The sequence below is a fragment of the Anomaloglossus baeobatrachus genome, chromosome 3 (assembly GCF_048569485.1).
Source record: "Anomaloglossus baeobatrachus isolate aAnoBae1 chromosome 3, aAnoBae1.hap1, whole genome shotgun sequence".
NCBI classification, from domain to species: Eukaryota; Metazoa; Chordata; class Amphibia; order Anura; family Aromobatidae; genus Anomaloglossus; species Anomaloglossus baeobatrachus.
In genome coordinates, this window is record NC_134355.1 from 366,296,749 (window position 1) to 366,312,228 (window position 15,480).

The 15,480-nt window shown below is 48.0% G+C and overlaps 1 protein-coding gene across 1 annotated transcript in view; it reads left to right on the plus strand.

Annotated features, from left to right (window-relative positions):
* Positions 1-15,480, plus strand: part of RARS2 (arginyl-tRNA synthetase 2, mitochondrial) — a 134,134-nt gene that overhangs the window by 46,259 nt on the left and 72,395 nt on the right. The window contains exons 6-7 of the mRNA XM_075340146.1: positions 5,647-5,702; positions 12,231-12,314. Of these exons, the coding sequence (XP_075196261.1) occupies positions 5,647-5,702; positions 12,231-12,314 (140 nt within the window). The remainder of the gene's footprint in view (positions 1-5,646; positions 5,703-12,230; positions 12,315-15,480) is intronic.

The window sequence follows — 15,480 nt, forward strand, 5'->3', positions numbered from 1 at the left end:
CGATAGAGAGACAGAGAGATATATACAGAGGGGGAGACAGACATTATAATTACATTTCTATCAATTTGTTTTGTGGTTTTTGTGTGCAGAATACATTTTTGTTAATACATTCTATTTTGTTAACATCAGCTATTAACCTGGGCGAAGCTGGGTAATACAGCTAGTAGTTTTATATATAGAGAAAAGATGAAGTGTAGACAAAGACAGGAAGGGGTTTTTAAGTGAGAGGAGGTGAGCCTTGCTGGGGTCCTTTTGTGTAGGATCCCAGGACAAACAGACTATCAGCTTTTGAGTTCTGGTCGGTGGAGTATAAAAGCAGAGAGGCCCAGCCCCAAGCAAGTCACTAGGAAGCAGCGGAAGATTCAATGGGTAACCGAAAAGTAAGTGCACCACCAGAAGAATGAAAGAAGGCTGAAGAAGAAAAAAATAGAAGACCGAAGACAAGCATCACGGAGATGGTCTGGGAGCTGGCACAATGCAGCAGGATTCGGGAGAAGATCCACTTTCCTGTCCTAAAGATTGATATTACCATGATCCATATCTATGAAGAGATGATCTTCAGCTTAGTCTTTGACCCATGAACATGCCGGGCTCTGGGGGGGCGAGGTGGGCAGGAGAAAAGGTCAAGGACTGTCCTCATCAGTGCCTTAACACCGACTGCATTAGTGGCTGCCATCCTGACGAGAGAAAAAAAAGAGAGGCTGAATTTCTTTTTAAGGTTGTAATTCTTAGTGCTAGCCTCATGGTGGCAGCAGCGTACACCCATTGTTTCTTGTGTCCTCTAATAAAGCGCCAGAGAAATAGATGTTAGGGTATGTGCGCACGTTGCTTTTTACCTGCTTTTTACCTGCTTTTTTGCTGCTTTTTCTTCTGCGCTGTTTAATGCCAAAATGGATGTGTTCTTCTATTCAAGCAAAGTCTATGGGAATTTGGGTTTCTTGTTCACACTATGTTGTTCAAAATGCTGCCTTTTTGTGGCAGAACTTTGGTCAAAAACTCAGCTTTGCAGTGCAAAACCCAAATGGCAAAAACAATTGACATGTTGCTTCTTTGAAAAGCTGAGTTTTTGACCAAAGTTCTGCCACAAAAAGGCAGCATTTTGAACAACATAGTGTGAACAAGAAACCCAAATTCCCATAGACTTTGCTTGAATAGAAGAACACATCCATTTTGGCATTAAACAGCGCAGAAGAAAAAGCAGCAAAAAAGCAGGTAAAAAGCAGGTAAAAAGCAACGTGCGCACATACCCTTAGTGTGCAAAATGTATAAATGTGGTATCACTGTGTTCAGACTAATCTGAAGAACAAATTTTTCTGATCACTTTTTCCGCAGAGAAAGAGTTAATTAAAAAAAATAAATAATGAATTTCAGTTTACTCTGTTTTCAAACATCGGGGGAAAAAAAACAATCAAATGTTGTCATGTGAAGTTCTGCACTTGCTAAGTGTCATGGTGGCGTCAGACTCTGTGCACACCGCAGAGTCTGACAGGCAACCTGATGTCTCTAAGTTATTCAGCCAAAGTTGGGCATCAGCTGTTTTATGTTCACTGTCATCTGTCCAGCAAGAGTTAATTCCTGTTGGCTTGTCAAGTGCTGCAAGGAGCTCAGGTTGCTAAGGGTATTTACACAGATCAGGTTTTTGCTGTGCGGCACAATCCGGCACTTTGTGGGAAATTCGCATCCGTTTCTTTTTGGCGCTGGGTGCAGTTTTTCCGCATAGACTTTTATTAGCGCCGGATTGTGCCGCACGTACTCGCGTTTGATCCGGTTTTTGCCGGATGCGGCAAAAATCATCTCCGGCGGCTGCACAGGCTGCAGAGAATAACGTTTTTTGCCAGCGGCAAAAAACTGTATAGCACCGGATGCGGTGCTATGCGGCATGGTACATAATGAAAGTTTATGCGCGCCGAATCCGGTGGCATGCGTCAAACGCCGGAAGTATGTACCGGATCCGATTTTTACTTCTACGCATGCCCAGAAGTGATATAAATTCATTGCTTGTCAGAAAATCAATCACTCACTCTCTCTCAAACTCTCTCACTCACTGACTCACTCACTCTCACCCACTCGCCAATCACGGGTGCGGAGCTTCACGGCTGTCACACTGCTGGCCATCTTGTATTCACTGCTTCCCCCGCCCACCGGTGCCTATGATTGTTTGCAGGCAGACACGCCCCCATGCTGAGTGACGACTGTTTCACTGCAACCAATCACAGCCGCCGGTGGGCGGGTCTATATCTTGCAGTAAAAAATAATTTAAAAAAAAAATGGCGTGCGGTCCCCCCTAATTTTGATACCAGCCAAGATAAAGCCACATGGCTAAAGGCTGGTATTCTCAGGATGGGGAGCTCCACATTATGGGGAGTCCCCCAGCCTAAAAATATCTGCCAGCAGCCGCCTGGAATTGCCGCATCCATTAGATGCGACAGTCCCGGGACTCTACCCGGCTCATCCCGAATTGCCCTGGTGCGGTGGCAATCACGGTAATAAGGGGTTAATCATGGCAGGCGTCTGAGACACCCCCAATGATTAACCTGGAAGATAAAGTAAATAAACACATACACCCAAAAAAATACTTTATTTGGAATAAAAGACAAAAAAACACCCTCTTTCACCATTTTATTAAAATCCCCAAATACCTCTGCAGGTCCGACGTAATCCACACACGGTCCCACGAGTCTTTCAGCTCTGCTACATGAAGCTGAAAGGAGCGGCAGTAGAACACGACCGCTCTCTATCACCTCCACGCAGCAACTGAAGTGAATCGCGCTGTCAGCGGTGACGTCACTGAGGTAGTGCCGGGGTGTGTGCGGTGATGATGCGTGCGGTAGTGCCTGCGTGTGCGGTGATGATGCGTGCAGGGCTGTGCGGAGATGATGCATGCCGGTAGTGCCTGCGTGTGTGGTGATGATGCGTGTCGTTAGTGCCTGCGTGTGCAGTGATGATGCGTGCGGTAGTGCCTGCCTGTGCGGTAATGATGCGTGCGGTAGTGCCTGCGTGTGCGGTGATGATGGGGGCAGTAGTGCAGGGGTGTGCGGAGATGATGCGTGCGGTAGTGCCTGCGTGTGCGGTAATGATGCGTGCGGTAGTGCCTGCGTGTGCGGTGATGATGCGTGCATTAGTGCAGGGGTGTGCGGAGATGATGCGTGCGGTAGTGCCTGTGTGTGCGGTGATGATGGGGGCGGTAGTGCCGGTGTTTGTGCGGTGATGATGGGGGCGATAGTGCCGGAGTTTGTGCGGTGATGATGGGGTCTCTCTCTGCATTAAAAAACAAAACAAAAAAAAACGAATCCGTTTTTTTTACCAGATCCGTCACATCAGTTTTTACACAATCTGAGTTGGATCCGTTGCATCAGGCACAAACTAGATTGTGCCTGATTGGAAAAAACGGATGTGTGAACTTAGCCTTATGACCACTCACAGCCGCCTCCACCCTTTATAAGGTGCTGGTTCAGTTTCCTCATCACTAATATGAGCTGGCTCCAATTTTGGCTCCAATTTTGCTTCAGCGATGCTGGCCTTAGTGTGTGATCCAGTCACTGTTGATCAGTTTTAATACTTTCAGTACCCACTTGTATGATAACTGGTGTGGTGTGGAAATATCCCTTTTGTCAGTTTATTTCCTCCCTCTATCTTATTTCTTCCTGTGCACGTGTTGTCTCCCCTGTGTCTGATTGCAGTATGTATGTGTTTTAGTTCTCCCCTGTCTGTGTTATTCGTGGGGCTTGTTACTTTATTCCTGGCCCTCCCCAGTGGTGGGGGAGAGGGAGTGCTAGATGAAGGTACAGCAGGAGTTACGGTCATGCTGGCAGTCCAGACCTCGCTACCATTGAGCGTACCTCTGAGATGAGGGACAGCGCAGGGTCCCCAGTCTGAGGGCCAATCTAGGTGCCCCTGCTCAGTTACCCATCTTTCCCGTGACAATTGTGTAGTCCAAAATAGTACCATTAAAAACTTCAATGAAAAAAAGCTCTTTTGACAGAAAAATAAAATTATAGTCTTGAAGATATTATGAAAAAAAAATATTTATATGGTTCTAGAAACAGTATTTAGCAAATATGAAATAAATATAATATATAAAAATATCTATATAAGCCTGATATTATGATTGTACTAATCTGAAGAATAAAGTGATCTTTCCACTTTTATTGCTTGGTGAACAACGTGGAATAGTGCCAAAACAAGGTTTAAGATTAGTGATGGGCGAGCACTAAATTGCTCCTTACTCGATTCGAGCTGGCCAGACGCTCAGCCGAGATCGAGGCAAGTAATGAGCATTATGGGGCTGCACACACCATGCAGTGAAGCAAGCCTGTGCTTGGTGGTCGTTATTTCCCGGACGACACATCCAAGCACCTCAACTACCCGGGCATCCCAATGCTTGATCGAGTAACGAGCTGTGTATCGAGTAACGAGCATGCTCGTACATCGCTAATAAAGATAACTCTTGAACTATAGTTTTTGTTACTTTTTCTTCACATTTTTGGGATTTTTTTTTTTTTCTTCAACATTTTTGGGAATGTTATGTCATTGGTACCCCAAATGGCATTTTGTACTTTATGGTACTAGTAAGTTTAATTTCATGAGATTTGCATTAATTTATGAAAATTTCAAAAATTTTAAAGTCAAATGCAGTTTTCAAATTTTAACTCTTTAAGAGATTGTGGATGCCATGTCACATGCACAAGAGCCCCTGAGCTGCCAAAACAGCAGAAACCCCCAGAAGTGACCCCATTTTGAAAAAATACACAAGGTCTCAACAATTGATAACCTATGTCAGTACCGTATGAGATCATTGAGGACCCAAAACCCCCGCTGATTAGCTGACAACATCTCCAGCAGTGGCCAGAACCAAACTATGCACAGGCGGAATACAGCATTACATTGCTTAGTGTCTGCTGCAGAGCACTGCAGTGCATTCACATCAATAGGGAGATAAAGTGCAGTACTCCCCTGTGGCCATTAAACAGTGTGGGGTGCTGCTGTTCTGCCCGTATATTGCTTAGTGGCTGATGCTACTGGATCATTTGATGGGTGGGCAAAATGTCAGACCCCAAAGATCTCAAATTAATAAACTATCCAGAGGCTAGGTCATCAATCATCAGACCCAGAGAATCCCATTAGGCGAGTTCTCCCCTCTGCAGCAATGCCGTGCATGTCGATGTTAACTGTAGTGAAGATCTCAGAAAGGGGAAGGGTTATTTTATAGCAATGAGTGAGCACTACCATACTCTGGTGCTCGGTATTAGTTAAGAGAAGCACGGATAGGTGCGACTCAGGCACCCAAGTATAATGGAAGCCAATGGGGAATGCTATCATTTTTCCAATAGATTTTCCGGAAAAATGCTCTAATCCCACATTGACTTCCGTTATACTCTGTACATGAGTCGTGCCCATCTGACCACTAACTTCTCATTACGATGCCGAGCAGCCATACTATTGCTCTCTATATTGGTGGTAGAATGGTTGGCTCTTTTGTAGTTTCAATACTGCAGATTGCCGCAATTCATAGAACTTCCAGTCCTTGTTATGGCTGCTTATGTACATTTTGTTTTACGGGGTACACATGGGACCTACAGAGCCAATGTAGTGGATTATTAAAAATGTCACCTTATTTCTTACTTTTTTTTTTTTTTTTTTTTGCAGTTCACCAAATATTTCAAAAAAATTTCATGTCGGACATTTACGCTCCACAATAATAGGTGAGATACGCCATGTTACAGAATCAGGTTTTGTATTTTTATATAGATTTTTTTTTAAGATCATTCATATCCTTTCAAGAGTCCATGCAGAATTTTTACTAGTGTCTTACAATGCAAGCCCACCTTTGCTGAGATCTGCCGTATTCCTGGGAGTTGGAGCGCAGTTTCAGATTTTAGGCTGCTGTACACCAGAAGCGAGGGCTCAGATATGGAGACCTCACTCAACAAAATTCAGTGTTTTGGCAAATGATATATTATGCATTTTTATTCTATCGATTTGAAATCCTATTTAGTCTTATATACATTTCGCACAGGGTCCAGTGTTAAGTTTTTATTTAATCATTCATTAGCTATCAAACAATATAACATAGTGAGGGGGAAAAATAGGGAGTGAGGGGGATCCAAGGGGAAGGTGTAGGCTCTGGAATTTGGACTTTCTTTGTCGCTCCATTGGGAGACCCAGACAATTGGGTGTATAGCTTCTGCCTCCGGAGGCCACACAAAGTATTACACTTTAAAAAGTGTAACCCCTCCCCTCTGCCTATACACCCCCCCGTGCATCACGGGCTCCTCAGTTTTTATGCTTTGTGTTGAAGGAGGCACACATTCACTCATGCTCCCATTTTAGTCAGCAGCAGCTGCTGATTGTATCGGATGGAAGAAAAGAGGGCCCCTAACAGGGCTCCCGGCATGCTCCCTTCTCACCCCACTAAGTCGGCGGTGTTGTTAAGGTTGAGGTACCCATTGCGGGTACAAAGGCTGGAGCCACATGCCGTTTTCCTTCCCCATCCCTTAGGGGCTCTGGGAGAAGTGGGATCCTAACCGGTCATCCAGGCACTGGGACCGGGCTCCCTCCGCAGCCCCTGTGGGATTCTGACGGACAGGAGACTGAGTATCATCAGGGACAGGACCCTGCATCTACAGGTACTCTGTGTCCCCTTGGGGACGGTGCATGGAGCACTTTGGCCTCAGACGCTGCAGCGGCTGCTGTGTTGGTATGACGACCGGGACTACCGCGCCGACCGCGCCTGCTTGCCGGCCGCGGTTTTAAATTTAGTCCCCGGCTTTTGCGGCCTAGTGCCTTAAACTCCCGCCCCCGGGCCTGACAGTCAGGGGTAAGGGCGAGACGGTCGGCCTGACGCCGACAGTGAGGGCTGGAGCACACTTTAGGTGTCCTCCTCCCCCCTCACTAATCACTCTGGGGCACCAGATTCCCGCACTTTTGTAGTTACGCCCACGGCTCCCTCCTCCCCTGAGAACGCCGGCAGCCATGTTTTAAACACATTCTGCCGGTGGAGGACTTCTGGCTGCAGCTCTGGGAGACCCGAGGCAGGGAATCTGGTGGCCACACACCGCTTGAGCGGTCGGTAAGCCACACCTGTCACCCGGTGCTGGTCCCCCTAGGGTGCCGAACTGTATATATATATATTATATTTGTATACATTTTCTCGGTTCGGCTGTATTGTTAGCTTGTGGCTATATACCCTCAGTGATCACTCTCCTGGGAGACAACAGCATGTCGTTCACAAAGGAGCAAGGGTGCCAAGGCACAGGGTTATTTTGCAACCTGTACCTCTTGTGCGGCTATGCTACCTGCAGGTTCCACCTACCCTCACTGTGAGCAATGCTCGGGCCCTGTGGCACTCGCTCAGCCGGAGCCTCGGGCACTGGTGGGACCCTCGGCCCAGGTAGAACCGCCGGCTTCCCCTGTCCAGGTGGCAGGGACAGAGTTGGCAGTTTTAGCTGAGAAACTCTCTGAGTCACTTTCACAATCCATGGCTCAGTCTATGGACAAATGGTCTGCTAAGATACTAGAAGCCTTGCAGTCCAGACCGGCCCTTACACAGGCCCCGGGCACTGCGGGATCATCGCCCCCAGGCCCCTCTCGGTCTGCGCCGCAGCGTGCTCCTGGGGTGGCCTCTAGTTATTACGTGGAGGACTCCGGCACGGACCGCAGTCCCAGACCGGCTAAGCGGGCTCGCTTAGAATCTTCCCCGACTTCATCACGCTGTTCGGGGTCTCAGCTTGAGGACTCTCTGGAGGATGAGGCGGAGGTCGCAGCTCAGGGCTCTGACCCTGACGTTGCTCTCAATCTTGATACACCTGAAGGGGACGCCATAGTAAATGACCTTATAGCGTCGATCAACCAGGTGCTAGATCTTTCCCCTCCAACTCCACTTGTAGAGGAGTCGGCTTCACAGCAGGAGAAACACCAGTTTAGGTTTCCCAAACGTACTCGGAGTGCTTTCTTCGATCACTCTAACTTCAGAGATGCTGTCCAGAAGCACAGAGCTTTTCCGGACAAGCGCTTTACTAAACGCCTTAATGACACACGTTACCCCTTCCCCTCTGACGTAGTTAAGGGTTGGGCTCAATGTCCCAAGGTGGATCCTCCAGTCTCTAGACTGGCGGCTAGATGCGTAGTAGCAGTGGCTGACGGTTCATCGCTCAAGGATGCCACGGACAGGCAGATAGAGCTCCTAATGAAATCCATCTATGAAGCCATAGGCGCGTCCTTTGCCCCAGCCTTTGCAGCAGTGTGGGCACTCCAGGCTATCTCAGCTTGTCTGTCTGAGATTAATGCGGTCACCCGTACCTCTGCTCCGCAAGTAGCGTCTTTGACTTCTCAGGCGTCGGTATTTTCATCCTACGCCATGAATGCTGTCCTGGACTCGGCTAGCCGTACAGCGGTAGCATCCGCCAATTCGGTGGCAGTCCGCAGGGCCATGTGGCTACGCGAATGGAAGGCAGACTCTGCTTCCAAGAAGTTCTTGACCGGTTTGCCTTTTTCTGGCGACCGATTGTTTGGCTAGCAATTGGATGAAATTATTAAGCAATCCAAGGGAAAGGACTCGTCCTTACCCCAGCCCAAACCAAAGACCTCAGCAACGAAAAATTCAAGCGAGGTTTCGGTCCTTTCGGCCCTCAGCCAGATCCCAATCCTCCTCGTCCAACAGGCCACAGAAGAACCAGAGGAACTCTTCTGCATGGCGGTCTAAGTCACGTCCTCCAAAGACCGCCGGAGGCACCGTCTCCAAGGCGGCCTCCTCATGACTTTCGGCCTCCCCAAACCGCATCCTCGGTCGGTGGCAGGCTCTCCCGCTTTTGCGCCGCCTGGTGGCCACATGTCCAAGACCGATGGGTGAGAGACATTCTGTCTCACGGTTACAGGATAGAGTTCAGCTCTCGTCCTCTGATTCGTTTCTTCAGAACATCTCCGCCCCCCGAGCGAACCGTTGCACTTTTTCAGGCGGTGGACACTCTGAAGACAGAAGGAGTTGTGATCCCCGTTCCCCTTCAGGAACGTGGTCGCGGTTTTTACTCCAACCTGTTCGTGGTGCCAAAAAAGGACGGTTCATTCCGTCCCGTTTTGGACCTCAAATTGCTCAACAGACATGTGAGAACCAGGCGGTTTCGCATGGAATCCCTCCGCTCTGTCATCGCTTCGATGTCCCAAGGAGACTTCCTAGCATCAATCGACATCAGGGATGCCTATCTCCATGTGCCGATCGCACCAGAGCATCAACGCTTCCTGCGTTTCGCCATTGGGGACGAACACCTTCAGTTTGTGGCACTGCCTTTCGGCCTGGCGACAGCCCCACGGGTCTTCACCAAGGTCATGGCATCCGTTGTGGCAGTCCTACACTCTCAGGGCCACTCGGTGATCCCGTACTTAGACGATCTCCTAGTCAAGGCACCCTCCCGGGTGGCATGTCAACACAGTCTGACCGTTGCTCTGGAGACTCTCCAGAGGTTCGGTGGATCATCAATTTCCCAAAGTCAAAATTGACTCCGACCCAATCACTGACTTACATCGGGATGGAGTTTCATACTCTCTCAGCGATAGTCAAGCTACCGCTGGACAAACAGCGTTCGCTGAAAACAGGGGTGCAATCTCTCCTTCGGGCCCAGTCACACCCCTTGAGGCGCCTCATGCACTTCCTGGGGAAGATGGTGGCAGCAATGGAGGAAGTTCCCTTTGCGCAGTTTCATCTGCGTCCACTCCAATGGGACATTCTCCGCAAATGGGACAGGAGGTCGACGTCCCTAGACATGAACGTCTCTCTTTCTCTGACAGCCAAGACCTCTCTTCAGTGGTGGCTTCTTCCAACTTCTCTGTCGAAGGGAAAATCTTTCCTGCCCCCATCCTGGGCTGTGGTCACGACGGACGGGAGTCTGTCAGGGTGGGGAGCGGTTTTTCTCCACCATCTCCGCGGTTCACATCCCGGGCGTAGAAAACTGGGAAGCAGACTTTCTCAGTCGCCAGGGCATGGACGCAGGGGAATGGTCTCTTCACCGGACGTGTTTCAAGAGATCTGTTGCCGCTGGGGAACGCCGGACGTCGATCTCATGGCGTCTCGGCACAACAACAAAGTCCCGGCATTCATGGCACGGTCTCAGGATCACAGAGCTCTGGCGGCGGACGCCTTAGTTCAGGATTGGTCGCAGTTTCGACTGCCTTATGTATTTCCTCCTCTGGCAATGCTGCCCAGAGTGTTGCGCTAGATCAGGTCCGACTGCCGCCGCGCCATCCTCGTCGCTCCAGACTGGCCGAGGAGGTCGTGGTACCCGGACCTGTGGCACCTCACGGTGGGTCAACCGTGGGCGCTCCCAGACAGACCAGACTTGCTGTCTCCAAGGGCCATTTTTCCATCTGAATTCTGCGGCCCTCAACCTGACTGTGTGGCCATTGAGTCCTGGCTCCTAGCGTCCTCAGGGTTATCTCAAGAGGTCATTGCCACTGAGACAGGCCAAGAAACCAACGTCCGCCAAGATCTATCACAGGGCTTGGAGGATCTTTTTAGCCTGGTGCTCTGATAAGGGGTTTACCCCCTGGCCGTTTGCCTTACTCACTTTTCTTTCCTTCCTTCAATCCGGAATGGACAAGGGTTTGTCTCTCGGCTCTCTCAAGGGACAAGTATCGGCGCTTTCCGTGTTTTTTCAAAAGCGTCTAGCCAGGCTTCCGCAGGTCCGCACGTTCCTGCAGGGAGTTTGCCACATAGTCCCACCTTACAAGCGGCCGCTGGAACCCTGGGATCTCAACAGGGTTCTACGGGCTCTTCAGAAACCACCTTTTGAGCCGCTGCGGGATGTCTCTCTATCACGTCTTTCGCAGAAGGTGGCATTTCTAGTGGCAGTTACATCACTCCGAAGAGTGTCAGAGCTTGCAGCGCTGTCATGCAAAGCCCCCTTCCTGGTTTTTCACCAGGATAAGGTGGTTCTGCGTCCGGTCCCGGACTTTCTTCCTAAGGTGGTGTCCCCTTTTCATCTCAATCAGGATATCTCCTTACCTTCATTTTGCCCTCATCCAATTCACCAATGTGAAAAGGATTTGCATTTGTTAGATCTAGTGAGAGCACTCCGGATCTACGTGTCTCGCACGGCGCCACTGCGCCGTTCTGATGCGCTCTTTGTCCTTGTCGCTGGCCAGCGTAAGGGGTCGCAGGCTTCCAAGTCAACCTTGGCTCGGTGGATCAAGGAACCGATTTTTGAAGCCTACCGTTCTTCTGGGCTTCCGCTTCCTTCAGGGCTGAAAGCCCATTCTACCAGAGCCGTAGGGGCGTCTTGGCCATTGAGGCACCGGGCTACGGCTCAGCAGGTGTGTCAGGCGGCTACCTGGTCTAGTCTGCACACTTTCACGAAACACTATCAGGTGCATACCTATGCTTCGGCAGATGCCAGTCTAGGTAGGCGAGTCCTTCAGGCGGCGGTTGCCCACCTGTAAGAGGGGGCCGTTGTCGGTTTTTTTTATCGGGGTATTCTTTTACCCACCCAGGGACTGCTTTGGGACGTCCCAATTGTCTGGGTCTCCCAATGGAGCGACAAAGAAGAAGGGAATTTTGTTTACTTACCGTAAATTCCTTTTCTTCTAGCTCCTATTGGGAGACCCAGCACCCGCCCCTTTTCCCTTCGGGCTGTTTGTTCTTTTGTGTACACATGTTGTTCATGTTGAATTGTTCTTTTGGTTCATGGTTTTCAGTTCTCCGAACGTTCTTCGGATTGAATTTACCTTAGACCAATTTATAAGTTTCCTCCTTCCTGCTTTTGCACCAAAACTGAGGAGCCCGTGATGCACGGGGGGGTGTATAGGCAGAGGGGAGGGGTTACACTTTTAAAGTGTAATACTTTGTGTGGCCTCCGGAGGCAGAAGCTATACACCCAATTGTCTGGGTCTCCCAATAGGAGCTAGAAGAAAAGGAATTTACGGTAAGTAAACCAAAATTCCCTTCTTTAAGGGCACTTAGGCGCAAATAAAATGCTGAAAAATCTATACTACTATATTAAAAGGAAAACTGTATTAAGAGAACATACGGAGAAAAGCCACAGAAAATAAGCCACAGAAAATTAGGGGGGGGGCAGGTGCTGTTATAGAAACCTAATAGATCCCATTATACGTTAATGAGTCTGTCAGAAGCTATGTAACTACTGTGAAGAAGTATCTTGCGGCATGCGCTGCTGGAAGGAAAATGACATTAGTAATATTGTGGGCAGTTTTCTGAAGATAGATTTATTTTTATTTTTCCCCAGGAAATTTTATAGCAAACCTGAAGAAGGCTGTTGGTAACGAAGTTATAAGAGTGAACTACTTAGGGGACTGGGGGCTACAATTTGGTGAGTTCAGAAACTATGCTTTACTAGTATGCTAAAATGTGTCGTCACTTATATTTTATTTTTAGTTATTTATTACAATTTCTTTGTGCTTTTTGATATCTTGAAAGCTGTGTCCCATTCTCATCATGCAAGTATTGTCTGGATACCATGGGATATATGTATCATACTTAAAGCCAGCATGGCGGTCCAAGCTGCAGACTAAGGCCGGTTTCATACATATACGACATTCACGACCCACTGCAGGTCTCTGGGCCAGAACTGAAGAGCCTCATATATGCCTATGAGGCTGTTGATTTCAGGATAGGAGACCCACAGCCCATGAATAAAGAAACAATAAAATAAAACCCGCACACCTTTTTTAGTTTTAAATTTAATGTACAGATCACAAATACACAATGTGGCCAATATACATACACCATGCGGCAGCACCCAGCGATTAATGAATACGTGAACTCCAATATTGCAGCAAGCGTTGAATATGTAAGGTTTTTTTGATCAAAGAGAACAAAAGCCATCCAACCACATCAAGGTGTGCCCTTAATATCCTACCTCTCCATGTGCCAAAGCCGGACTCATCTGAATGAGGACTGAAAGAAAATCTTGTCTGGAAAGTATTGGTAGATAAGGGGGCTGATCCCTGGAAGTGGTCACAACCCCCAATGTAAGCTACAAAAAAAATAAAATATAGCAGCCCACCAATGTTGGGTATGAAACCGGCTTAAAGGGAACCTGTCACCACTTTATCGGCCTATAAGCTGTGGCCATCACCACCGGCCTCTTATATACAGCATTCTAACATGCTGTATATAAGAGCCCAGGCCGGGAATATAACATAAAAAACAGTTTATAATACTTACCTGATGGTCGCGCGGTGGGTCTAATGGGCGTTTCCGTTTTCCAGCGCCGCCTCTTTTGGCCATCTTTGTTCTCCTTCTCTAGCCACGGTGCATGGCGGGTCCAAAGTCCTACACACTCGCCGGCATTCAGGTCCTGAGCAGGCGCACTTTGATCTGCCCTGAGCAGGGCAGATCAAAGTATTGTAGTGGGCCTGCGCAGGACCGGCGAGTGTGTATGACGTAACTGCGTTAACCGCGTCATGCACCCAGGCTTCAGAAAGAGGACAAAGATGGCCGAAAGAGAAGGCGCCAGCATCGGACAACAGAGAAGCCCATAAGGCCCACCGCTCGACCGTCAGGTAAGTATTATAAAGTGTTTTTTATGTTATACCCCCGGCCTGGGCTCTTATATACAGCTTGTTAGAATGCTGTATATAAGAGCCCGGTGGTGGTGGCCGCAGCTTATATGCCAAAAAAGTGGTGACCGGTTCTGTTTAAAGGGATATTCCTATCTCTAAGATCCTATCCCAATATGTAATAGGTGTAATAATAATAATATTAGCAAATACCTCCAATTAGAACTGTAGTGTAGGTCTTCTGATTCACTATGTCGCTTACCTCATGTTCAAGGCATTGCAGGGCCTTAGGCGATGTGCGCACTAGAAGGTGCCATTTTCTTAAGAAAAAAAATGGACCCTCTGAAAGAATCCCACACCCACGGTAAAAACCGCGGTAAAACCGCACCGAAATTCGCATGCGTTTTGTTGCGGTTTTCGTGCGGTTTTGGTGTGGTTTTTCCGCAGGTTGGTACATGTGTTTTAATGCATTCAATGCAATAAAGCACATTGGGGGAAGAAAAAAAAAAAGTAATTTCCTTCTGAGATAGATAAATGGATAGATAGATAGATAAATAGATAGAAGGATAGATAGATAGATAGATAATGGATAGATAGATATAGAGGGATAGATACATAGATAAATGGATAGATAATAGAGGACAGATCACTGCAGTTCTCCTGAGCGTTAATGTGTTGTTCACATTACCGACTGTGAGAAATGACCTGTGGTTACCTCTGCATTCTCGTTACGAGGCTGCATTCAGTAGTGTGTCAGACGCGGCTGGATGCAAGCATCGTGGGACTTCTGTGGAGTACGCCGGAGCTGTGTTTTGGGGGTGTAATAAAGGGGTGAAAGAGGGGCTTTTTTCTTATTTTATTTAAAATAAAGGATTTTTCGTGGTGTGTGTTTTTTCACTTTACTTACAGGTTAATCATGAAAGCTGTCTCATAGACGCTGCCATGATTAAGTCTGGACTTAAATGGCAACGATCCGCTGCCATTTAACTCCTTATTACCTGGATTGCCACCGCATCACGGCAATCTGGAAGAGCTGGGGACACTCTCTGGGACTGTCGCATAATGGATGCGACAGTCCCAGGGCAGCTGCGGGCTGATATTCTGGGCTGCAGGAGGGGAGGCATTAACCCTGGCCCTCGCCCTCACCAGCCTGAGAATACCGGGCCGCCACTGTGTGTTTACCTCGGCTGGAAGGTAAAAATACAGCGGAGCCCGCATTTTTTTATTTTTATATGTCCGCTTGATTTCTATGTGTATTATATATGTTTGTGTGTGAGTGTGATATGTGTGTGTTTACTCTCTGCTCCGTTTTCTCTTCCTGTCCTAATGACATCACTTCCCTGCAAAACACAGGGCAGTGATGAACATTCGCGCAGGTAAACCGCGGCTATACCGAGGGTATACAGCAAATCATTTGCTACCTGCGGTATACCCGCGGTATTTTGCAATTGCATTACAGTGAATGGAGTGAAATACCGCAGGTACCTGGGGAAAAGAAGTCACATGCACATTTTCGCATACATATTCTCAAGAAATTCTGCAGAAAGAATTTTCTTAAGAAAAAAATGCAGTGTGCGCACAACTATTTTTTTTTTCCCATAGGTTTTGCTGGAGAATGTCTGCAGAAAGGTTACAAACATTTCTCAAGAAATTTCTGCAGCAAAACCGCGGGTAAAAACGCAGTGTGCGCACAAGGCCTAACGTATCCATGGTGACCACACATATGGTCACAGTTTGACAGTTTTAATTAGTTGCTAGTGGTCATACACATGGATACCTAAAGTCTAGGTCCTGTCAATTCTTTTCCAGAAAGATCTGGGATTTAAATCTCAAATCTAGTCTTTTCTTCAGTGTGTGGCCCACTCTGTTCCCCCTAACTGGCCCCCTTGGATCCCTGAAATCAAAGGTTTTGCTAGGGACTGAAAACATCCGGGGCTCAGGCCCAGTGTATTGTATGGTGTAATCGACACTTTA